The 25,461-nt window shown below is 48.7% G+C and overlaps 7 protein-coding genes across 7 annotated transcripts; 5 read left to right on the top strand and 2 right to left on the bottom strand.

Annotated features, from left to right (window-relative positions):
• Nucleotides 1–481: 481 nt before the first annotated feature.
• On the top strand, nt 482–1,543 carry zrfB (low-affinity Zn(2+) transporter ZRT2; the record flags this gene model as incomplete). Its single annotated transcript, XM_043297558.1, has 1 exon — nt 482–1,543. One exon carries the CDS (start codon nt 482–484, stop codon nt 1,541–1,543), a length of 1,062 nt encoding a protein of 353 aa, XP_043153493.1.
• Nucleotides 1,544–1,960: 417 nt separating this feature from the next.
• fkbp3 (peptidylprolyl isomerase family protein FPR2) lies at nt 1,961–2,445 on the top strand (the record flags this gene model as incomplete). Its single annotated transcript, XM_043297557.1, has 2 exons — nt 1,961–2,196; nt 2,277–2,445. The coding sequence occupies 2 exons, from the start codon at nt 1,961–1,963 to the stop codon at nt 2,443–2,445; spliced, it is 405 nt and encodes a 134-aa protein (XP_043153492.1).
• A 198-nt stretch (nt 2,446–2,643) lies between these two features.
• On the bottom strand, nt 2,644–3,708 carry Asppvi_001255 (cytochrome b5-like heme/steroid binding domain-containing protein; the record flags this gene model as incomplete). The annotated part of the gene is made up of 1 exon (XM_043297556.1): nt 2,644–3,708. One exon carries the CDS (start codon nt 3,706–3,708, stop codon nt 2,644–2,646), a length of 1,065 nt encoding a protein of 354 aa, XP_043153491.1.
• A 587-nt stretch (nt 3,709–4,295) lies between these two features.
• Nucleotides 4,296–5,516, top strand: Asppvi_001254 (PP2C family serine/threonine-protein phosphatase; the record flags this gene model as incomplete). The annotated part of the gene is made up of 5 exons (XM_043297555.1): nt 4,296–4,361; nt 4,432–4,541; nt 4,598–4,892; nt 4,948–5,050; nt 5,122–5,516. The coding sequence occupies 5 exons, from the start codon at nt 4,296–4,298 to the stop codon at nt 5,514–5,516; spliced, it is 969 nt and encodes a 322-aa protein (XP_043153490.1).
• A 1,191-nt stretch (nt 5,517–6,707) lies between these two features.
• On the top strand, nt 6,708–7,676 carry Asppvi_001253 (acetamidase/formamidase family protein; the record flags this gene model as incomplete). Its single annotated transcript, XM_043297554.1, has 1 exon — nt 6,708–7,676. One exon carries the CDS (start codon nt 6,708–6,710, stop codon nt 7,674–7,676), a length of 969 nt encoding a protein of 322 aa, XP_043153489.1.
• Nucleotides 7,677–8,082: 406 nt separating this feature from the next.
• Nucleotides 8,083–11,161, top strand: Asppvi_001252 (ATP-dependent helicase; the record flags this gene model as incomplete). Its single annotated transcript, XM_043297553.1, has 2 exons — nt 8,083–8,451; nt 8,525–11,161. 2 exons carry the CDS (start codon nt 8,083–8,085, stop codon nt 11,159–11,161), a joined length of 3,006 nt encoding a protein of 1,001 aa, XP_043153488.1.
• Nucleotides 11,162–17,402: 6,241 nt separating this feature from the next.
• Nucleotides 17,403–18,717, bottom strand: Asppvi_001251 (G1/S-specific cyclin; the record flags this gene model as incomplete). The annotated part of the gene is made up of 2 exons (XM_043297552.1): nt 17,403–18,440; nt 18,505–18,717. The coding sequence occupies 2 exons, from the start codon at nt 18,715–18,717 to the stop codon at nt 17,403–17,405; spliced, it is 1,251 nt and encodes a 416-aa protein (XP_043153487.1).
• Nucleotides 18,718–25,461: the final 6,744 nt, after the last annotated feature.

Genomic DNA, 25,461 nt, shown 5'->3' with positions numbered 1-25,461 from the left:
AAAGTCACTGCTGCCGTCTTGACTTCAGCGAATACACGACGGTCAATCCTCTGACCTCGCTCTTAATCACAGGCTAAGCAGCCTTAGTACGCAGTCGAAGTGAACCCTGGTAGGGACCTTGAGGATTGCGATTAGAATTTTCCGACCTTGTTGCCAGCTTGATCCAAGGCGGTGCAAATATAAGAGTCGCGGCCAAGCCTTCAAAGGAATGACAAGATCGCTTGTTCTCTACTTATCCGAGTTTGTTTCCACGTGTTTCTTGCTTCGTGGAATCTCTTGTCCAACCTCTGCTTGATTTGATTGGGCTTTCGCCTGTGTCGATCCCTTGAGTGATCTGATCTGTGCACCTTTTTCTTCCATCCCACTCATTCATAGCTCGGAAGTGGTCCGTGCTGTTTGAAGTCGCTGGTCGGGCTGCGATACCTGTCTATACTTCCAGTGGCTCTGTCGGCTCGCTTTCTAGGTCGCACGAAAAACCATCATGCAAGGCCTTCACACTCTTCTGGTGCGCGACTCGGCGACGGGTGCCACACCTTCATGTGATACCGGAAATGCGTACGATGGGCGCATGGGCTTGCGTATATCATCAATCTTCGTGATTATGGTCGGCTCGATGCTGGGTGCTGTGTTTCCGATCTTTGCGCGGAACTTTGGCACCACTAAGCTTCTCAGGCGCGCATTTTTCGTTGCGAAGTACTTTGGCTCGGGTGTCATTATCGCTACCGCCTTCATCCATCTTTTGTCACCAGCACACGATGCATTGACTAATCCGTGTCTCACTGGTCCGATTACCGAATACTCATGGGTTGAAGGTATCGTCCTAATGACCATTGTTGTGCTGTTCTTCGTTGAGTTGATGGTGATGCGGTACGCACGCTTTGGTCATGGCCACGTGGGTGATTTGGGACACGACGATCATGCGCATCAATCTCTTGATGCTCCGCCCGCAACTGTCGACCCCAAAAGCCACATGCCCGGAGAGGATCATCTCGGTCACTCCCGAGAGCATCACGACACCGAGCTGGGTGAAAAGATCCCCTCAGCCGAGGACTATGCCGCTCAGTTGACATCGATTTTCATACTTGAGTTTGGTATCATCTTCCATTCGATCTTCATTGGCCTGACCTTGGCGGTATCCGGAGATGAATTTACCACGCTCTACATCGTCTTGGTCTTCCACCAAACCTTCGAAGGTCTGGGTCTGGGTTCCCGTCTGGCAACGACCCCTTGGCCCCGCTCAAAACGCTTTACTCCGTACGTACTCGGATTCGCATACGGCATCTCTACGCCTCTTGCCATTGCCATCGGACTGGGGGTCCGTAACAGCTATCCCCCCCAAGGTTACACCACTCTTATTGTCAACGGAGTTTTCGACTCCATTTCTGCTGGTATCCTCATCTACACGGCACTTGTGGAGCTCATGGCTCATGAGTTCATGTTCAGTCCATCGATGCGCAAGGCACCGATCAGAACTGTTCTTGCAGCATTTGGTCTATTATGTTTAGGTGCATTGCTGATGGCTTTGCTTGGGAAATGGGCTTAATCTCGCTCTGGCTTCATGACCGTCAACAACATTGGCTCTGTGTATATGTATATAGATCATATCCAAATAATATAGTTTGCTTCAAGTTCACCTACTTGGCCGGATTACCCGTAGAGAAGTAGCGGTATTCCATTTCGACCTAATATAAAATTTGGCCAACATGTCGGACTCTAGAGGAAACAACAAAGTCACAATCATCAAACATTCTTCATGGGTGATATGTTTTGAGTCGTCGACGGAGCGCCGCATACTAAGCAAACTCCGGCAGATCGCCATCTAACCACGTTGCCTCCATTTGCAGCACATCACGCCCAACAACAGCCGACCCAACCTCAGCAACGCTCCAATTCCTCTACATCTCGGTATCTTCTTCAGTCAATTTCAACTCCTCCATTCAAATCATCTATAATATTCAAAATGCGCATTCCTCTTGTCTCCGCCCTCCTCCTCTCCCTCACCACCCTCGCCCTCTCCGCCGACCTCGGCATCGAGAAAACCCACGAGGTCGAATGCAACCGCAAGACCACAAAGGGCGATACAGTCCACATGCACTACCGGGGCACGCTCGCGGCGGATGGTTCTGAGTTCGACTCAAGCTATGGTCGCAACCAGCCGTTGAAGTTCAAGCTTGGTGCGGGGCGGGTCATTAAGGGGTGAGTCTTCTTACTCCTGGTTTCCGGGACCTTGTTTCAGGGGAGCAGTGGCTGACACATGGGTTTATTCTATTCTCTAGATGGGATGAAGGGCTTTTGGATATGTGTGTGGGAGAGAAGCGGACGCTGACGATCCCACCTGAGTATGGGTATGGAGAGCGCGGAATTGGGCCCATTCCTGGGGGCGCGACGTTGATTTTTGAGACGGAGTTGGTGAAGATTGAAGGGGTTGACAATGATGAGTTGTAGGCTGCTGGATTATTGAAGGCTATAAGGAGATGACAGTGTTTCCCTAGGCTTGCGGGAATGTTCAGGTTGTCATATAGGTTGATGGTCACGATGCGGTCTTCTCTATGGGTATCTAGTTGTGCAAATAAAACATGGTATACACCCAGGCCCCAAGTCATCTATACAAGTACCTTACTCCGCAAAATGCGCATGATAAAATCAGTCCATCGCATCGAGACTGCTATCGTTCGCATTCGCCTCGTTCTCCGATATGAGAATGCCCACTAGGCACTCCCCCAGGATCGCATCCCAGTTCACCCACGGGTGGATCTCCATGAACAGTTTCCCTGAGTCTTTGCCTGCACCCCGAAGCAGCTCTCCCTTGCCGCCGGGATGGAAAGGGAGGTACGGAGTGATATTGTAGACCTTGCCCTGGTAGGAAGTCCACGCATCGCAACCCTTGCGGCCATTTTGCGCCTTCAGCATTGACGGTGACACTCGGATGAGGGTCGGGGGTAGGTTGGCACCCCGCAGATTATTATTCGGCTTCGCTGTAAGCGCGGCCCAATCGAGCGGCGAGTATCCTGGTTCCAAAATCGCCTTCTTCGCTGTAGTCGACGGTTTCAGAGTAAGTTGTGCAGGCGCAAGCGAGTTGTTGCTCGTGGGGCGGCTGCCCGGTGGCACGCGCAGTGAGGCAGCAGCAGACGGTGGCGGACGAAGTGCGCTGCCTGCACTGGGGCGTGGGAGATATCGTCCGGGGCTTAGCGACGAGGTTGGTTGGGGCTGGCTCTGTAGCGTGGATGGTCGTAGACGTGGAGGGGGAGGAGGAGGCATCAAGGAGGAGGTGCTGGATCCGGTCTGGCGCGGAGGCACCACGGGAATCATTTTTATTTCGCTTGAAGTGATAGATTCAGAATCCAGTGGTGATTTGGCAGAGCCAGGGCGTATTTGCTGCTCATTGTTTCGCTTACTCGGACCCGTTGCCTCGTCAGCCTGGTCGCTGGCAAGGTGCAGCGTCGGGACATCGAGAGCCTGTGCCTTCGTCGCTGACGCTTTTGGTGTGGTTTGGGGATCGTCCGCATCTGCATTCTCTCCCTTCAATTCATTCCTCAGTAAATTATTATTCTCCGATGGAAGATTGGTTGTCTCAGCTTCATCGGAGGTTGATCCCGGCGGCTGAGGCGAAGGGGCAGACGGGAGCTCTTGAGTCCATGATGCAGGAGGGTACCGATAGAACAAATAGCATGCCGTCGCAAGAAGCGTCACTACTCCGACCCAGCCCATACCGGAGCACCCAAGGTCTAGAATAGTCCGTAGAAAGCGACGAACGGAGGTGCCTGAGGATCGGGGAGGAGCGGAAAGGCAAAAAAATGACGACAGAAACAAAGTAGTGGCTCGTGCTCACAACCCGGCGTGGAATTATGGTATGGATAGACAGAACCGTACAGTACTCCGTACCTAGTACCTCCCTATACTATTCACCTTACTTGATCCTCTGAAGATGTTCTTCATAGCCGATTACAGATTATCACACGATTCACTGTCTCATTATGCTCATCCGCAGAGGTCAATTTCCAATTTCTCATGAGAAGTCCATGAGTGTACCAGAACCTGCCGAGCAGGCTATCGCGCTACGCTCAATCCACGGACGAGGACCTGCGGTGGCCATGCATGGATGAGCACGATATGACGGCTAAGCAAACCGCTGTGATTGATCTCAAGGCGTCATGGTGTCGAGGCGCCACCACCTGGTCAGGCGATCTTCGAACCATTGGCAGCGTTGACTCTCCTGGATGATAACCACGAGCATCTGTCTGAAGTGATACGTTGAGCGGTTATTATCTATTGCCAAAAGTCACTTCAAATACCAAATGTTTCGCAATACTATCTTGTCTACCTCAGATGCGCTTCTGTTGTTCGATGCAGGAGCAGGTCAGGTTAGAAACCCTTTCTATTCTCTAAGTTAATTAGACGTACAGCTTTGTTCTTCGACTAATCCAACTGCAGGTCCAAGGGGGCCGACCTTTTCAGGAGGATCGTTGCACATTCGTTTTGCCAGATCAGTTTCCTTCCCAGACAAACGATAAGCTCACATACTTTGCGGTCTACGACGGGCAGTAAGGGCTTTGTCAAGTTAGCCTCTGAGAGGATGCAGGCTGACCTTGATAATTAGTGGCTCCGAGCTAGTCTCCGATCATGCCAGCCGGAATTTGCACTTGTTACTCGCTAGGCGTCCTGAGTTCGACCAAGGCGACTATGAAGCAGCCATAAGAGGCGCATTGATCGATGAAGATGCTGTTTTGCTGGATACCTTCAACAATCTAACCACCGAGCCTGCCGTCTCCGGTTCCACTGTCGCGCTTTGCTTCGTCAACCTCACGAAAGGCGACCTTGTTGTAGCCAACCTCGGAGACTCCCACGTTATTCTAGCCGAACGCGATAACCGAACCGACCACCCATCCCAAATCGTAAGTGAGGAGGGTTCGCTGGTCCCCAAGCGATTTTGGCTGATTGATGCGCCAGCGACGGCTTTCAAAGTCTCATAAACCGGATACACCCGATGAGAAGGCTCGAATTGAAGATGCTGGCGGCGCTGTTAACACGAGAAGAGGGACTGCTCGCCTAGGTGCGTATGGTTATGCAAAAAGCTCAGAGCTACATCAAGTTCCTGACATTTGCCATCTCAACTCCTCCCAGGCAGCCTGAACATGTCACGAGCGCTGGGGGATCTTCAGTATAAGAACCCAATCAACAATGCCGGTGATGAATATTCATCCTCAAAGACCCGAAGGGCGTCCTCTAGTTCTTCAGCACCAGAGACCCGAGGTAATTTTCTCTCTGTGGAACCTCACATGACGCGGATGACGCTTTCGCCAGATCGACGTTATCTCGTGGTGGTCACGTCCGACGGCGTTAGTGATAACATTGACGATGCAACATTGATCCATCATGTGATGAGATTATCCATGCGCGGGATGAGAGCTGGCGACATAGCTCAAGAAATTGCGACTACTGCTGCAGCTCAAACAACAAAGGGGGGAAGCGATAATGCGTCCTGTATCGTGGCTCTATTGGACGGTCAAAATACCTAGAACCCAGACAGAGCAAACGTAGCATGACCCTGTAGTATCTGTCATGGAAGTGTATGCAATTAAATGAGATGATACATACACTACAGGTTATAAATTCTGTATATCTTGGACATGGGCTGGAGGTGGATTGCATTTTTTAAGAGCGGCTAAAATGTACATAGAGCATGTGGATTAGATTGATAGATCTGGGATTACAGAGTCCCTCATTTCAAATTAAGAGATCAAACAGAAATAGAAGTCATATGAAAGTCACTATCCTGTGGCGTCAATCTATAAAGCAGATTCGGAGTATTAACCACATATTCTATAGTCCTAATGATCATGAGTGCCGTTAGGGAAAGATGCTCAAGACTCTATCCCCAAAAGAGAAGGTGCTTTTCTCCATTCAACAAGCATCACATTAGTCGACTATAATAATAGTCACGCTAAAATATGCTGGCTGTGACTCCGTCACACCCACACCCAGTCCTCAGTATGCAGAATAACTTTAGTCATGAAAGACTAGAGAATCCCTGCTTGATCAAGACCCCATCGAAAACAGCGAGCCCGACCTGAATCTGACCTCTTTGTCCGTCCATGGTCAACTGCCAAATTCTCAGTGGAACAATAGTAAATATTTCGATGGACTGATATGGAGGGGTTCCGAATACAACGAAATCTTTCCCCCCTGATTGGACCCCTTCCTGCGGCAGCTCCCCGAGCTCTGGTCTCCATGGGAGGTCCCGATCCAGGGTTGCGTGGACGAAGAGCTCCATCACCTTCCTCTCTGGTATAGATTCCGGTCCGCTTTAGTTAAGCCCTGTCATATCATTATCGTCGTTCCCTGCTATCAGATACCACCTGCCTATCCAGTCTACTAATGTCTCATCCTTATTGTCTAGTTAGGACTTAGCAGAGACTCGTGGAATTTGCCGCTGTATTTGACACTCCCTCTGAGTGGGGACTCCCGATTGGCTAATGATATCGAATTCATCATAGATCTGCCATTCTTACTTAGAAGGCTAAAAGTGAAAATGACTTCCATTTCATGATTCAGTTGATTTTGTTCTAGGAAGTTCCCCTGACTTGATCTCCTCTTTTCTTTTTCGTGCTGTTGCTGGTGCGAGAACCCGTACTGTTTAAGGTTCTATCATTCTTCTCCGGTGTCGGGATCACCCCTTTGGTCAAGCTCTTACCATCCAGGACAACGCCATGAATTCAGCACCGGCATGCCGGATGTGCCATATTGGGCGCGACAGCGGACATGCGCGATGGTCGAGGAAGATCCCACCTGCCTTAGTTATTTCATCAGGGGAGGTCGTCACGTTTGATACGATTGACAGCAGTAATGGGCGGATTGAGATGACTTCTGACGCGTCAGCAATAAGCTCATTGGATATAGATGCGGCAAATCCTGTCTTTGGTCCAGTTTATATTCAAGGTGCGCAACCGGGCGATACATTGAAAATCGAAGTCATCGCTTTGGAGACCGCGGACTGGGGTTGGACAGCTACTATTCCTGGATTTGGACTTCTAGCAGATGAGTTTCCGGATCCTTCGCTTCATATCTGGGAAATCAATAAGGAGCAAGGTTACGTTCGTTTTAAGAATCATATACGGATTCCCTTGCGCCCTTTTCTGGGCTGTATCGGCCTGGCGCCAGCAACGAACGAAGACTTGTCTACGGTTCCTCCGACAAACGCCGGAGGTAATCTGGACTGCCGTGACTTGACCGTCGGGTCTACCCTCTACCTGCCCGTGCAGACGGATGGGGCTCTATTTAGTTGTGGTGATGGCCACGCTGCTCAGGGCCATGGAGAAGTATGCGGTACCGCAATCGAGACCTCAATCAAGGCTACACTTCGATTCGAGCTGTGCAAGGACATGCCGTGGGTGACAAGTCCACAATACGAGACCTCCTCCAGCACTTTGCCGACAACTACAATGCCTGTATCTGGCAGATACGCAACCACCGGTGTCGGCCAAACGCTTCACGAGGCCTCCAAAACAGCAGTCCGCAACACCATTCAGTGGATGGTGGCTACTAAGGGATTGACACGTTATGAGGCATACATGATAGCGAGTGTGGCAGGCGATCTACAGATCATCGAGGCGGTAAACATGCCTAACTTCGTGGTGGCAATGACAATTCCGTTGGACATTTTTGGCCCAAGTCAGTGAGCCTTCAGCGATATTCATGCCATCCAGCTGCACACGGTGATTTTCGAGAACCCGAAGTTACAGTGGCCAGTCATTGGAAGTTTTATAGTATTATGAACCCGGAATATCTTTCTTCTTGCTTTGGTTCATGCGCCCCCATTCCATGTCCTTCCAATTCCATGATACCCACTTTGTTCGCGAAGGAAGATATTTCTACTGATACGTCTCCACGAGTGTTAATTAAATTCCATCAATTACCTAATCATACTTCTGAAATGCCACTCATAGAGCCAAGTACTAGTACGACTCCCGGGTTTGCTATTTTGCACTTAATTGGTCACATGATTTCGTGTCGCTGCGTGTTGAGGCTTATCGCGGGTGAAGCGCATGTAACTCTAAACAATGGCAATCTATGTTTCTGGACCACATGGATTCCACATTGGAAGGTCTGAACACCGCTCAAAAAGCCGCAGTAACTTCACCTGCTTCCATCTTGCAAGTCCTCGCTCCTCCCGGCTCAGGAAAGACGAAGACATTGACCGCACGCGTCGCGTATCTCCTATCTCATTATGGATACCAACCGCAGGATGTCATATGCTGCACGTTCACCATCAAAGCGAGTCGTGAGATGCGAGAACGGCTCGCGAAGCTGGTAGGCGATGAAGTACAGTCTAAACTGATTCTTGGAACTTTCCACTCAATATGCCGTCGGTACCTGGTGAACTATGGTTACCTGATCGGGCTGCGAAGAGGTTTCGGCATCGCAGACTCCAGCGATAGCTTGGCAATTATCAAAGTAGGGATCACCTGTTGATACCTTGAGCTTCTATACACTCTAGTCATCTGTTGCTAAACAATGCTATCTGCAGAGGATAGTGAAACGTTTACGGTGCAGTATCCAGCCAAACATTGCTCGAGCGCGCATATCTCACCAGAAGGCTCACGGCGTCAGCCCGGATGAGGCCGCAGTGAAGTATTCCAGAGGGTCAAAGTCCGCGGAGCATCAAGAATTTGTCCAAATCTATCGCGAGTACGAGAGCTACCTGGCAACGTCCAATTTGCTCGACTATGACGACCTTCTTCTCCGATGCGCCGATTTGCTGAAAAGACATCCACAATGCGTCTCGAACGTCCAGGCAGTCCTAGTCGACGAGTTTCAAGACACCAACCATATTCAGTACGAGTTGATGAATTTATTTGCAGCGAGAAATCGCCGAATCACAGTCGTCGGAGACCCGGACCAAAGCATTTATGGATTTAGGTCGGCGGAGATCAAGAACCTCGGGCGAATGCAACAGCATTACAAAAACACATCGGTCATACTATTAGAAGACAACTATCGCTCATCTGGCTCTATTTTAAGGTCGGCGCAGGACGTCATTGAGCAGGACTCTTCTAGGCCAGCCAAGAAGCTGCAGCCGACTCATTGCCCGGGAACAATGCCTGTGCTGCGCAAGCTGCCAACTGCGGAGGCCGAGGCCCAATGGATAGTGCTTGAGATCAAACGATCCATTGCTCTAACAGGCAAATTGCTTAACTACTCGGATTTTGCGATCCTGCTCAGATCAGCTGCTCTTTCGCGACATATCGAATCTGAGATGGGAAAGCAAGGCGTACCGTACAGGATGGTTGGTGGTCTGCGCTTCTTCGACAGAGTCGAGATCAAGGTGCTATTGGACTACCTGAGAGTTATAAGCAATCCAGGGAACAGTGATGCGCTCCTGCGCATCATTAACGTACCATCACGGAAGATCGGCGAGGAATCTGTGAAGACGTTGATGAATGGTGCAGACGCAGCGAAGATTCCTTTGTGGAATTTTGTCAAAGATGTAGCGCAGGGTCGCAGGTCGACCGACAAAAGCCTGTCCAAACTTACTGACCAAGGCCTCTGCACTCTGGTTAGGATCGTTGAATCCTCCAGGCAGAAACTTCTTGAATGTACTGACAGCTCCGCCCCTCGCAAGCTTCTTGAATTTGTGATCAAGAAACTCAATTTCCGAGAATATCTTACAGCAACTTACTCTCAGAATGAGGAAAACCGATGGGCGAACGTGGAAGAGCTCCTGGCCCAGGCAGGGGACGTAGCTGCGGCTGCAGCTGAAAAGGATAAGGATGATAGTCTGCCTGAAATCCAGGGGCTTCCCCAACAGCAAGCCCATCAGGGTGAAGAAGCATTATCGCAATTCCTGGCAAACGTAGCGTTATCGACCGAAGTCCTCTCTGAAGATGGGGATCAATCCCAAGAAAAAGTGACCATTTCCACCATCCACGCAGCGAAGGGCCTGGAATGGCCTGTGGTGTTTGTGCCGGCTGTGTACAACGGCATTATCCCCCACTCGCGCGCAGAGGACTCGGACGAAGAGAGACGGTTGCTTTATGTTGCCATGACAAGAGCGCAGGCGCTGTTATACCTGAGTTATCCGCTAAAGCAATCTCGCAACGAAGAAGCGGCGACAACCGTGACGAGTTTCCTTCCGCCCAAGATCACTGAAAGTCGCTTTCGACCAGTCGGGCCTAACCTGCAGGAGAAGGTCGTCTATGGAATTGCTGACATCCTGCGGCGACCCCGACCCTCTTCTGAAAGCATGCTTGCGGCGTACGATTCAGTTCCTTCGTTACGAGATGATCAGTGGACAGCCGACGGCAAAGAAGCCCCTGATGCCGTAGTTAAGTGGGATGGCTCGAGGGCTTGGGGCGAAGAGCCCGACCCCAAGAGGCGGCGTTACAATCCAAATCCGTCGTCTTCTTCCACCACGACCTACCTGTCATCCTCTACGTACACCGTTAACAATCCGCAGTTCTCCGCGCCCACAAACATGTCGCTCGGCTTCTCAACGGTGCGAGAATACATCAGCGCCACGTCTGCTTTACAAGCCGCGCAGTCTTCAGCCTTCAAAGTTGATTGCAGATCCAACCGCAACAGCACAGGGCCGGCCAGTCGCAATGCGGCTGGACTTTCTCAAGAGAACATCTCGCGATTCTTCGGCAAGTCTTCGACGCAAGCCAAGGATCCTTGTCTACCAGCCTCCATGGCATCTTCGCAGCCTCAGATCGGTGACAAAAGCCTGCTCGGGCAAGCGAACCACGTCCCTTTGCCAAATCCCGCCTTCAGAAGCGTCATTCCCTCTCGTTTTTCATGTCATCGTCCGCAGACGCAACGCATTCAACCACCTCGACCGGTTCTTGAGCCATCGGGCAGCAACGAGTATAACTGGTTGGCCTCATCCTCGAGGCCCACAGAGAAACGAATACTGCAAAAAGGTGAGGAGAATCAGGGACAAGCGAATATGAAGGAGGCTTCCATTTCTGAATGCGGTACTGGTGAGAATAAGAAGCCTTCGGGCGCGGTAGGCGGCGTACGGCCCGTGGCCACGTTTCATACCACTACGATGACGATGGTGCAACAAGCGGGACCAACAGGGCGAAAGACGCTGGGGATTCGAAGAACGATGAATGATGGGTGGGCCGACCGATGGAAAAAGGCAGGCAATGGGCAATCGCGATGACCCCAGGGACTTTGTGTGAAATTACATAGGGCTGGACGTTAGGCGTTGAGGAGTGATTGGGCACGCCGACAGCGAGGCGTGGCACCTAGCAAGCAACTCGATCTTTTACTGGAACATCTGCGTAGATAGATGACAATCTAGTAACTATCCCTTATGATGAGACGAGCAATCAGACATGGTCATGCTTTGCACGGCTGGCCTATTACACTTCTTTTATCCTACCAGCCCAATCTGAAACGATCCACATACCATACTGAAACATCAGAGACAGATTTATGACTCTCAGCGTGGGCCCTGACTTCTGAAGCTATTTGAGAAACATGTAAGGTAGGTAGTGGTTACTGATCAACTCGTCGCCCGAATGCCACTACCCTCCGGTGGTGATCAACATCAGCTACAACAGCAATGACAAGTACCCAAAGAGTACGAGATAATGCGCCTATCCCATTCTGGGTTGTTTCTCCTCCTTGCGGACAGCCAGCTCAACACAAGATTACCCACTTCCTAAAGAAGAGTTCCGGCATGGAGTCTTACCTGCCTCTGGTCTACTCACTCTGACCACCTACAACAGGTACCTTACACAGTAGCCTAGACGGTCTTTCTAAGGGCCAGCCATAGCCGGGAAGTGTCGGTCAAGAAAGTACTGTAAGACTACATGGTTTGATTACTAGTCTCAGGAACTCCCGCGCACCCTACAGCGAACCTAACTGTAAGGTCTAATCCCAGGTGGAACGGACTCGGGGCAGCACTAGCTTACAAGTTGTACAGCTACTCCTAGTGACCTGCATATGAGTGTTGACTCAGGTACGGCGAGTATACCTCACGTCAAGCAGGATGAAAACGCCAACTGCTCACCGCAACTCCGCTACTTGTTCTCACTACTCATCTTCTACGTGGGGAGTGATCAAAGCTCATTTGGCAATTGGTGGGTCTAGGGAGAGTCTAGAAAGAGGTTGGGCTTGTACTCTGTGCCCCCTAAAGCTATCGTCTCTTTGGACAGTACGAGTGCTAGCAAGAAAGTAGGTGGTCATACTGCTTCTGCACTGACCATTATGATGTCGTACTTAATGCTTTACTCCATAACCCAAACGATGGTGTTGTGATCTTCCGTTGCACCCCGTACCTTGCTCCATCTGGATGAAAATGGTCTATCTAGAGTCTAGACAGAGTAGCTTGTAGACTATGTGCTCTTATGTTGCGGATCAGGGAGCTGTGGAGTTGACATTGAGGTATTTTTGGCGTGTTACGGAGTATTGGCCATGGAGGTACTTCGGTACTTCGTACGGAATACTCGTTCATGCTTGCCCAACATAGGTCTTAGCTTCGTTTACTTGGTGCTGACCATGGAGACGTTGTCCTAAATGCTCGGCTTCTGTTTAATTAATGTCCCCATTAGATGGCTTGCTGGTTTGAGTCCAGGTCCAGAGTATATTGTTATGGGCTTGACTAACCAGAGCACTATTCTGTAACAGGACTAGTTATTAATAGTACATAATCAGGTGACATAGCCCACACCAGCTTAGTGAAGCTATCCCCTGTACAGGTTAGACCAGTGGGGATCTAGTAGCCCACGTATCATTACGTTGAATACTGCAACCCTTCCAATCACTGCTGATCAAAACAGTAGCCTTCGTTGAGCTATGTAAGGCTGCGTACCCGGTAATGCTGGCCTAAGGCATCGCGTGGATGGACCACTCATCTTCACCCCCGTCTTAGCAGTTAGGAGGCTAAGTGCAATAATAATCCCTCATTCGGCGGAATGAAACCGTACCTATGGAGTCTATTGCCAATGCAAATAGGTTAAACAAGATCAGCAGTGACGAAGGAGGCAGAGTCCAGGCTATCTTGAAAGACCAGGCAGCCACTCGCCTCAGCCTTTGCACGACAGCCACACCACATGGGGGTCTGTAGATAGCTGTTCAGTTCTCACTTCGCACAGCCATCTACATCATCATTGGTCTCATCATCGTTGGGAATTGCGTATAGAGTCTTTACGGGATTCTCCGCAGAGCGCCTACCCGTCGTCTCAAGTAGGTACCTAGGAAGGAGGAAGGCGATTGACACTTCAGCCTCATCAGGCTGAGCAGTGATGCTTACGCTGCAAGGGAATGGAATGTGGCTAGGGAGGACGGGGCAGTACGGAGTACCTCACCTCGCCTCAGCACCTGGCCAGGTCGATGCGTCTGAAAGACAACCAATTTACTGAACTCTTGGTTTCTATTGCTTGATATTGCTACGAAGTAACGAGAATAGTTATTTGCTGTAAACTACAACGCACAATTTCGCCATATTCTTGATGGTCCAGCAGCAGAAGGTATGAAATGATGTGGTTGAGACTATCCAGAAAGGTCAACTAAAAGCCAACTGACTAGATCAGTTGATCAACCGCCATCTGCATCACCCTGTGGGAATTGTCGAATCTGGTTTGTCGCCTCGTCTTTCGTCCCGTAGTTTGGCTTTTCTTTTTGGCTTTTTGCCCCTGGCAGCATCAGTGGAGTCGAATGAGTTGCACCAGAATAGTTCTGAATGGATCGTCTTACATGTACCAGCACTGTCTAAGCAAGTGTTCCCCAGAAAAAGAAGGATGCCTTGTCGTGTATTTTCGAAATTCCTGCATTCTGGATGGATAAGAAATGATGACGTTCTTTCTCTATCCAATGGCTGTACTCCATACCTGACATAATAGTTGTAAAGGAGAATAATCATTATGCTTACAGTTATCCATATAGAAGTACATGCTGTGACTGATCCATCTCGCGCGTGGAGTGTCTTCAATTGCTATTTTAGTGCATTTATTTTGGATTCAAGTAGAATTTCATTTCGGTTTCCATTGTTTGGTTATCCTCTTCGTCTATTTCTTGTATCAACCTTCAATACTTCTGTCTATTCCTCTTTTGACTGTCCATAGCTTCTTATCCAGCAACACAGAGCATACAAAAGGGCCCCATCATCCCAGTCCCCATCCTCACTCTCTAGCTCCAACCCACTAGCATCACCCATTCAACATCAAGTGCAACAATCTTTCCTCCTCTTTTATATCAATTGCTTCTCTCTCTCTTGCTCCTGAATTAGAGTATCTACTCAGTACCTGTTCCTCGCCTACTTTGCCCGTCTTCACCCTTGCTCCGCCACATATACTGTCGAGACCTATCTATATAACACACTTTCATCCTCGGGCTCACTACAATCCATCTCTCGACCCTCGTTAAAATCAATCCGTCACTATGCCTCACAAAGTCAATGATTCGAATTCCACCCTTGCCAGCAGCGCCAGCAGCAGTGATAGAGTAGTTGTCACAGACCTGCGAGGTATGTTCCTATTCCTGGTTTGATACTCTTCATGAAAGAATCTCGATCTCTTAAATCTAGAATCGTCACTAACTGGGGCGCCCGTTTCTCTGCTTCCAATAGGGTCGAATCCTGTCCCACGCCGAACCCAACCCCCGGTAATCATACATAACCAGGGAGGACAAATTTATGACGAGACACGACCTTCTGATTGGGACAAACAGCGGTGGAAGTAGATTGTCCACCGCTGCATCCTTTCCCTATTTTCTGGAGAATGGGGAAAGAATGGGAAAGGGAAGGGAAAAGAAGGGGGTTTGACACAATACCAACGGGGATAGGGCCCGTCTGCTCTTCTTACCCCAAGCGCTGCTGGCAGTTGCTGCTTACTACTCGAGGTGGGCGGGAAGAGCGGCTGGGCTGGGGAATGGCCTGTTGATTATCCGCGCGGCTTCCCTTGTACCCTTTTCGGAATGGAAAAGTGAGGCGGACGATCGACACCTCCAATAATAATGATGGACCGTGGTCGACGGGAGTATTTGTCTCTCAGTCATCATCCCATCTTTCCATCTATCGATTATCGGCAAAGTTACTTCCCTCTCGGCTGTTGGCGGACGCCTTCTCAACATTCTGGACCTTTCTGTTCTCGTCTTGGTCCAGGTCCATCTTCGTCACCGCAACAACAACACACTCAACGACAATGATGATGATAGATCGATACCACCGCCGACACCACCCCTGAACAGAATGTCCGTTCGATCCAGTCCCTTTTGTGAATTCCATCTACGCCCCGGATTTTGCCCTTGTTTTCTCCGCGAAATTGCCTCCTCGCCCCTTTTGCCCTTCCCTTTCCCCTTTTGTATTATTACCACTTATGGACGCACTGTACTTTACGACTGGAGTTTCTTGTTTTTTTTCTGCAACTGTTTCGTGTCTTCTTTTCTTCTCCTTATTTCCTTTCCTCGTCTCTCACACGTGTCACATTCCTCCGCGTCCAAGTGACAAGAGGTCTTGAATGCGGTGTCCCCATGCTCGTATCAAGCATGGGAGATAGTGTGGAGCAACCCTTGCATCAATATCGTCGCCAGCCATGACTGAATAGTCCGGAGTCCTGATCCTTCAGTCCTGCTCTTTGCAAGTGGTCATATTACCCCAGATATGGTTCATTCGCATATCGCTGTTTTGCTTTTCTTCCCTTACTTTGCTGTATTATTACCATCGTCACTACGGAGTATGTTTGGGCTCTTCATCTTCTGTTTCGCATAGCGTGGGTACCGGGTTCTTTCTTACGTTTTTCTTCAACTTCCCACTTGGGTTCTGGAAACAATCAAACTCCAGCTCGTGAGGTTGAATCGTTCCCAGTCCATGTGGTGATCACCTTCCATGATGAACTCGACTGCCTGCTCATGACATTTGCTTTTCGCACACGTCTTTGATCCAAATTGAGATCAGGCTGCCATTGTCCTTGAACAAACGGACTCCTATTTCGGGTTGACACACATGTACACGTGCGGTTGACTGAATTGTGTTCATGGCTATGACTTGGCCGTATAATCGCAATAGAATAATTGTTGTGAAACAACGCTACTTTGATTCTCCTGATCTTTGTTCATCATATGTATCTCTGGTAGCACGGAGCAGCAGGCTTCAGTCTGTAGACTAATATGTCGGCCTCTCTGGGGCTGTCTCACTGTTTCATTATGTAGGCTCATCTTCGTTGACCCGGGGATTTCTACACGTCCCTTGATACCTTGTATCCCTCTTTACTCTTTGCCGAAATGCGGACATAGCTGGAATGTCATATAATCATATTCCCTTAAACCTACCCCGTTAGTCGTGATACTTCGCGAAGAGGTCACCGAGAGGATTTGCATGGCCCTGGCGATTTCTCTCTAACAATAGCATTACAAAGAATCACAGGCTGCCTGTACTGTCGGATTCAAACGCTTACGTGTGAGTGACACTGGCATAATGTTATGTCATTCAGTCTGCCAGACAGTATGTATGCAAGTATGTATGGAATCAGATATATCTTTATTGCTGATCCAGGGTTCAAAATCCACCACTCATCTTCCCCTAAAAGGAGGAAAGAGAAGTAAAAGAAAGGGGTCGATGACGGGGATCTAATAACAGAKGGGGGTTGAGGGGATTTTGCAAATGCTCAATATGCTTCTTTCGTGCCCATCCACCTAGCTCCACTCTTTCTTCACCGACTTCACAACAGCAGAAAAAGGAGCCGCCTTTTTTCGTTCCTTTTTTTGTGCTTTTCATGTGTTTTTTTTCTTTTTTTTGTTCTTGATTTTTCCGGGGAGGGGGATGTCTCTCCTTCCGCATACCAACACTTCCCGAGGCCTCATTCAGGGCCGGGTTGCATGTAAAATTTGTACGAGGAGTAAGACGGAAATCCACATTAGTACTTTAAGGGTGTGTGAGGGTATGATTGTATGATGTAGGTAAGAAGGAATGGGGGAAAACCAGATATGAATGCCAATTAGCACCAGAAAGCAGACCGCCATCGAGGAAGCCGCTAGGTAAAATGGTTCGCAGCACTCCATACATCATGGGAAAGGGCTAGAAAAGAAAAGACAAAACCAGACAAATGCAATTTGGACTCGAACGGCTCGCGCTTGCAATGCTAGATGTAAAAATAAATGGTGAAATGCAACTTGAAAACACCCAGAATATGATGTGCAATTGAACACAAGGGAAATGGGTATGCAATTTTTGGGAAAAAAAAAAAAAAAAAAGGAAAAGAAAAAGAGAAGACACAAGGAAATAGGAGATAAGGTTCACGCAATCATGTCGGCCGACTGCGGAACTAGGAGTAGTCCAATGATAGATAGGCAAGTCAGGTCCGGCAGCTCTGATATAACTCGGAGGTCAAACATGCTAGCGGTCGTATGAGCTAAGTATCCGATGATATGTCAAGGGCTTTCCCCAATCACTTTAGTCCAGCTCAGAAACTGGAAGTGAAGCTCATCTGAGGTTGCTCAAATGGTTGATGCGCATACGCGGCCTCTGGGTTGTACGGGTGAGAGTCCACGTATTGCATCGGGGGTGGCGACGGTGATGGTGAGCATGTGTTAGTCTCTGGCACCTCCTTGACGAAGTTGGGGTTGCAGGCATTGGCAAAGGCTTCATTTTCCGGTGTGATGGGAGGAGTAGGATACCCATTGGGCAGGTTCGAAGACTGGGCCTTCTGCGGAGTTGCCAGTCCCACCTCCCCGTAGTAAGGCTTGGGATCCGAGGGTACATCGGAGGGTGGACTTGGGGGAGTGTAGCTTGTGATCGAAGCCTGCCGGGCAAGGAACTGCTCCAAGATCTTCGCAACCCGCGAATAATGGGACGAAGAGTACTTCCGGGACAAGACCTGAGATGGCTGGTGAAGTTGCTGGGAAAGACCCACCAGGGTCATCGAATCGTACTGCGACGCCCACTCCGTATGACGAGGCTGGGGTCTGTTCAGAATGCACCGTGCCAGGGCCAAGGAAGCTCTGGCAAGGTCAGCTGACGCCTTGGAGACGAATTCCCTGTGGAACAACGAGATTTCCAAGATATAGAGAGCCAGATGCTCAACTTCGGGGTCATAAGGAGTGTCCAGAACGGCAATTTGAAGGAAGCTGTCCACAGTTGGGTGTCCAACTGTCCATCCTAGAGTTTGCAAAACGTGCCACTCCATCTGAATGAACATGTCGTCGTCATAAAGAGAGCAGCACATCGACTTAAGCTCCTTGATGGTAGGTACACGATCCTTCTTATCACCATACTTCGCCGCAATGAGCAAGGCTGCACATCCAACCAGCTGATAGTGTCTTTTGTACACAACACGCTTCGAGCAATATCGGTCGAGCAGATTTACGGTCAGGAAGAGTGTTGCAGGCAGTAATTGGAAGGCAGTGTGGGCTTCGATCAGAAAGTCAAGCAGATAGGGACGCATGAACCACTGGATCTCAGTTTGTATATCAATCGACTCAACATCGGGGAGAGTAGCAGCCTAGAATGAAAGGAAATCAACGTCAGTTGATGCTCTCCGAGCTCCACAATTCAGGGTCACTCACGTCCATGTCCAGCATGTGGGCCAGGATGTCATCGCGGAATTCATCACTGGCAGCCTTGGATAGCTCATCTGCAATGGCATACTGACGTTCCCGGGCAACCAGTTTCGCATGTTCCTTGGGGTCGATACGAGGAGCAGGGAAGTCGTCATAAGACTCCACAAAATAACTGTCACAGGGCTGGTAGCTGGACGTCGGACGCTTGTGATGGGCCATGATGTCGAGCGGTGGATGATATCGATCGAAAAAATATTATTAAAGCTGCGTATGCTTCTAGAAGGAGTGGACCTGACAAAGAACTGCGTTTATCAGGAAACGACGGAATTAAGAGAGCGACAGTCGTCAAGATTAATTGCAAGTAATGAGTGTAAATTAGTTGGAAATATTAAGGAACGGCCAGTGAAGAGACAATAGTCTGAAAACTGGGAGGTTCAAAGGTGACCAGATAGCCGGAGATAAGGGTCTTCAAGGCCGGAGCTGAAAGAGCGGACAATGTTAGTAGGAATGATTATTAAGACATATAAGAATTCGAAAAGAAAGAAAGAAACAAAAAGGAGCGTCAGGGTGTAGGAAGGCTGGGCTGAGAAACGAGCGAGCCAGCGAGATGATCAAGTAAAAGGCCGGGTTGTGAGGGGAGGGGGAAGGCATGAGCAATAAATGCAACGAGCATGGGAAGGGCGATTCCGTGAGAGGCAAGATACTAACCCAGATAAGAAGGCCTTCGGGCAGAGGGCACTATGCAACCCTTACCGTGACGGCGAGTCTAGCATCTAGGCTAAGGTGAAGGTGCAAGAATGATCTGCTAAATTGGACTCGAATGCCAGTCCCAAAGATGAAGTACGACTGAACGTCTTCACCCTAGGAACAGGTGCTTGCACTTGTCGGGTATGGCTCCTGCGGAATGTGGAACGGAGTACACAGGCACGAACCCTATGTAGGGATGGGGGAAGATCGTCAGGGGGAAGCTCAACGTGCAAAGAAGAATGAGCACAACTTACAGGTTACAGTGCAGCGTCTCCGATTGTATCTCTGTACTGGGCACTGTTGTCGCAAGGTAAGAGGAGCGTCCGACAACCAACTTCCACATATAAGGGATGGAGAATATGTCGAGAGCAAGGCACCGGAGGATGGGAATTTCAATGTCTCCTGGAAGTAAGATTGGAAGGTTAGCCAGCAAATTTCTTGATTTCATGGAACGTGCAGTAAAATGTAGCTTAAGCAGAATTCGTCCAAGTTGGCATTAGAGCACAATAGGTAGAAGATCTCTCAGATATGCTGCGAATGGCCATCGTGATCGTCTTCAAGTATGCCACCCACATTCCATTCACCACACCTAGGGACCCCTTAATTCACTTGCAGTGAACTCTTCACTTGGCACGGACTCAAGGGAGGCAGAAGCTTCCATAAAACTCTGAGAAGAGTATTTGAAATCTTTTCTTCCGCCTGCGAGCCCATCGTCTTCCAGCCAGCTATTGTGAATCCATCCGACCGACCGGTCACCCCTGACCCAGGTGTTCTCGAACCGTGGCAGACCACGTCAATTCAACATCGGATCAGACAAACAAACTCTCGAAGATGATCGAATCTCAAAGCGTTGCAATGGCAATTGAACCGCGTCCCTGATGTCGACAACTGCTGGCTTCACTCTGGAAGTCCCTCCATCCAGACGCTTGTCTTCTATCGAACAAGACAATCGAGCTTGCATCAAACCAACTGGCGGCTGAGCGAAGGTGCAACCATGGCCTGAAATTCCCAATCCCAACTGTATAACCACAGGCCACAATTGCTCGAAAGAAGAAAACAGCAAAAGAAAAGCCAAGTCTCACCTTTCCCAGTGTCACAACAGAGGTCGAATCATGTACAAAGAAACGATGAACCAGAAGGAATTGACAAGATCCCCGTCTAGTCGCTCTTCTAACCGGCAGAAGCAGAGTTAGGGGAACCTGATCGTCGACGGCACGTAGCAACGAGGACACCGAATGTCAGGTCAGGGAAGTGAGGAATTCGCCGTTTGAGTTAACAAACGTCGAAACAGAGGAACGTCGAAGCAACAGCTGACGGACACGGCTCGACTGGAGAGCTAGTACAGCGGGCTGGAGACAAGGTCGACTGATATAACAGTCGACAAGATCTCTTTGCCTGTAGACCAGTCTCGAGGATCTCTCCGGAGAATTGGCGGGAGGCTAGAAAAGGGGGGAGGAGAGGGGTAGGAGAGAAGGGAGAGGAGGTAGAAGTTTGAAAGAAAAGGAGGAGAGGAAAGTGAGGAGGAGTTGCTCTCTCTCCAGACGGGTGTAGAAGAGGAAAAAGGAAAGGAAGAAAGAGTAAGAGAATGAACGGGACGAGAGCCCGAGATTGAAGTCGAGAGAATCGCTGCGGGCTAGCTGCTTGCCCACTGTATCGTAAAGCGTGACGCTTTTCCCGTATTGGTTTGTGGTAAATTGGTAACGAGTCCGACGGTCATGGTAACGCTTTTGCGTACCTACCCAGGTCGTCTTAAATTTTTGTTCAATAATACCAAAGCCTTATGGAGCACCTCAGTTACGGATTAGTATCAGGCAGATCTGGGAGTTTCTGTTTCATCTCTGGCCTCAGTAAACTCTCACAATCTCTACAACACTGGCTGTCAAGATTTACAAAAAAATTCTGATGATTCTCCTCAATTGCTATTTGAGGTACATACATAGTTTGCTCTGAAACAGCAGTGTCACAGGTTGGCGATGCAACAAGCGTAGTAGTTGGTATTTCAAGGCTCTCCTAACCACCGCAACCACCTGTGACACACCACTACCTGGATAAGAAGCGCAGGGCAAAATTACCCGACTTTGCTTGAGCGCGTTGTTTACCTTTTTGGATCAGGTATAAAGATGACTACATAGAAAAATATGGTAACACTCAATAATAAGAGATAGAAGAATAGACCATATATGAGACCTCGCACGCAAGTAATCCTTAATACTAGCTCTACATAGTCTAACTAGCAGCAAATCTACGTAACGCGGCCTGAGCCCAGAGGAGACGCCCTTGCTGAATGTGAAAAGTCAATAATAGTAAGGTAGCTTTACAAAAGCTGCCAGGGTAGTGGTACTGCAGCAGTGTAAGACGTCTGCCTCCTATCTTAGTGTAATGATCATAGGTACTGTCTTGTAAGTCAGTAACTGCCTTCTTTCAGTAAAGTGTCTACTTCCCAGCCAGCCTATCCAATCGTCCATCAATTATCGACCCCTATGTACCTTTCTAGGAAACTAATGGTCTAGAATTCCGGAATAGGTTGTTGCGATTCCAGCTGGAAGTCTTTTTGATTCTCCTCTGAGAGATGAGTTTTTGTTTCTCCAGCAAAGAAATAAACCATTCCAATGGCTCCGGTAAAGCCTCTGTTTCTCAAGCCAAGCCTCATGCAGCGGCCAGCAGCAGCACTCCTTCGGTGGGCTTCTTAGTGGGGTTGATCTCCGTCGCTAACAACCAGTCTTGAGTCTTCACCACTCATCTTCTTCCTGATTCAGGCCAGGAACACCTCGGGCCCTTGGCTAGGGACGACTAGAAAATTGCGAAATGAAAAGCCACAAGGCGTATCACTATTGATTATGCTGATTACTGGGCCTGGGGCTAGTTTTGTACTTATGTATCAACTACTGCGTACAGAGTAGAGATGACTACCTAGGCAAGCTGCGTCACCACTTTGGAGGAGCTAGCAGCAACATCAGCTCTGTAATTACCACTTGTCTACAGATCACAGCAGCATGATCATGCCTAAATCTGATGGAAAATGACGAACATTTTCTTACTTTTACCTTTAAAATGTTTCAGACATTTGATATTCAAAAGTCTAAGATCAAACTGGGGGATTTTTGCATTCTTGTTAAGTACGTAGAGGAGCTGACTGCCAACTGCTAATAAGGCTACCTACTCTGCAATAGAGCTGTGAATATCAAATTGATATTCTCGCTGTGCAGAACATGGCTTGCAATTCGGGGGTGCTTGAAACATACCTTTAGGTAAGCAGCTACTTCCTGTCTGACTAGTAAGCACATACTTACAGGCTTACATCTATACGCATATACGTGCATGCAGCCCGTCGCGTCCCAGGGTCTTCTACCGCCATTGTCGACTGCTGAGTGGTCCAGCAAATGGCCCTTACCTCCATTGACTTCATCGCATGTCCGGTGCCGCAGCCATTCACAACTGGTCGCTGCATTATTCCAACACCATGGATTCCAACTTCTTTCAGCCCGGCCGCTTCCTGTCGCACCTCGACCAGTCGATACTCCCGCCATGGGTCTCTTTGTCTTCAGTTAACAGGGATCTTGCTTGAAATTCAATAAGTGTGGGGAGCTAGCACAAGCCCACGCTAATGGAACCCAATTAAATTACTCACGAGAATGGATGGGACACGAACGCACCCACGGTACGGGTTTGGGATTGACTATTATTCGCGTGGGAATAATCCTCGACGCGTTGTCATCCATCTCCAGTCCACATCATTACCTCGGTTTCGGTCGCCAATTTTCGAATTTCAGAGATAATATTAATGGGCTCAGGAGGCTCCTTTCATCAACCAAGATTAAGTTTGCGGGCTGGAGTTTCTTAGTTTGTTTTCCCCAGAGACATCATTCGCTGAGAGGCTTTCACCTTTGTGCTGGATGAACCTTGATTGTCTCAACTCCTGAAGTCCATAGCGGGGGGTGGGCTGTGGACTTGTCATGGTCTATCAAGAACCTCGCTCAAGCACCACACCATACCAACAGGCTCATTGATATTCATAGCCCACAAGACGCTATCGGATTCCCTTTCAGATCTTTGTCAAAGTTGAGAGCCACAATATCTGCAAATTCTGCACATACTATTGACCGAGCAAGTGGGCAGTTGTCAACCTGTAAGTGACTCCCAGTCCTTAGACATGTCAAAAGAAAGTATAACTGTCTAAGTGCATGCGGACCCACTGTGGCATTGCCTACTATGCGATGACTGCGAAGATCAGCTATGAATATGATGATATATGCTGCTGATGAGCTGTTTTTGCTTCATCCTTGGAATAGAAGGTACCGGTCGTCTGTTGCTCACTAGTTTTACCTAATATCTGGACGTTGAATCTCACTCCCAAAGTGGCTGGGCATAGCCACTACTCAGCAGGCAGCATCTAGACTAGTCAGGCCAAATTTCAGATTCAGAAATCATGAGTGTGGCTGGGGCCTGGAATTAATCCATACTAACTCTATCAGTGTCTGTCCGATAATGTACTGCGTACTATCTACTGCGATGCCTTGATTATTCGAGTGGCTACAATATTGAACTTCATCTAACCCTTACTTGGCTCCAAGGTTCTGGGATCGCCCTTTTTCTGATAAGGCCGTCCCCGGAATGCCTTCTGCATATGATCTCAACAGACTATTGTAGGGGCTCCTTCTTAAAGCATCATTCGGCATAGATGCTTTCACTCATCAGTGAGATATTTTAGTTACTCATGTAAACGAAAGAAGATATTTGGCCCAGCCCTTCTGGCCAGGTCCCTTGAATAAAGAACACAAAGATAATTAAATTGGAGGACGCCAGGGGCCGTCAGAATGTTTTTCATGTATCACAACTAGATAGCTATTGGCTAGTCGGCATAATATCCAATTAAGTACTGCATTATACGAGGAACGAGAAAATGCTAACAGAGAATGGGTGACAGGAGCAAACAAACGGGCATGTTACACCAACTACTACGTACTGCCGCCCAGCGTCCGAGTCCATGGCCAAAGCCCGTACTGTATATAACCACAAGAGGGAATGAAAAGCCTTGGTGATCAATTCTGGATTGGATGCATAAAGGGCTCGGGATTAGAGTAAATGATCTTTACAATTTTCGGCTCACCAAAGAGGAGGCTAGATCATGTGGTGATCACTGGAAGCTTGAGGACCGCTTCATTGCTTCCTCACTTGTCCCTTGCGCGTACCTGCAGATGGCCAGTGTAGTGAGACGCTATTAAGGCATTTACTCCTTGATCTGATATGATCCTTAAATTGGAGTGCCGACTTTCAATCCACAGATGTATGCTTTAAAAACAGTCTATTCCTCAACCTAACAATCTTCAACTGCAAAAACGGTCGATCAGGTTCAGTTTATGCAAGGGCTTGGTCACGTATGCGGAGAACTCCTGGTAATATGATTGCTGAAGACTTTGGAATCTCAAATTGAGGGATCAGTCTGCTAGTGTCATTGATTGATCACTGTAATTATATATGACATATCTTGATTTGCCATCATAATAGTACAAAGGACTCTACGTTTACTGTAGCTGTTCCACGAAGGGGCCCATTCAGGTTATCCGTAGGAAATATTTGAGATCTGTGTAGAACCGTAAACTGTGAAGGCTTCTAACTGGTAGCTCAGTGACCTGTCAACTGGAGAAAGCGAGCAGCAAATCTCCAGCTTCCCCATAGTTAGTCTATACCCGATCTTGCCTCCAGGTTTCCATTCCATTTCTTTCTAGACGCCTTCCTAGTTTGTGCAAGCGCCAAAAAAGACACTAGCATTCTGTGTCGGCTCAAAGGCCAAAAATACCTCTTTTTTCGTACTTTGGTATAAAATCAGTACCACTAGTGCCAAGTACCTCGACTCGCAGACTCGAGTCAAGAGAGACGGAATGCCGACACAAATCCACAGCGGATCTTGAAGGAAAAAATCTACATCATTTGGAAAGACTTCTCCAGCGAAAACTCTTACACCCACTTTGACATTTCGACTCTCAAGCAACCAGCGGATACAATTAGATAATAATTCGATTTCGGCACTCTGGCCCGTTCCGAGAGGTCGGAACGGCAAAACCTAAGAAAATGTCAACAGTACAAAAGGCATCATGATTCGCCTAATGGTTCATACTACCTGTGACTTGCTCTTTTTACAGCCCCGCAACTAAGCATACTGATCCACTGAGCAATTATAGCTATACCGGTTCGTATGCGTCAAGCTACGTATAACGT

This window comes from Aspergillus pseudoviridinutans (genome assembly GCF_018340605.1).
Source record: "Aspergillus pseudoviridinutans IFM 55266 DNA, scaffold_1, whole genome shotgun sequence".
NCBI lineage: Eukaryota > Fungi > Ascomycota > Eurotiomycetes > Eurotiales > Aspergillaceae > Aspergillus > Aspergillus pseudoviridinutans.
The sequence above is the reverse complement of the archived record's forward strand: the minus strand, read 5'-3'. Positions and strand labels throughout refer to the sequence as shown.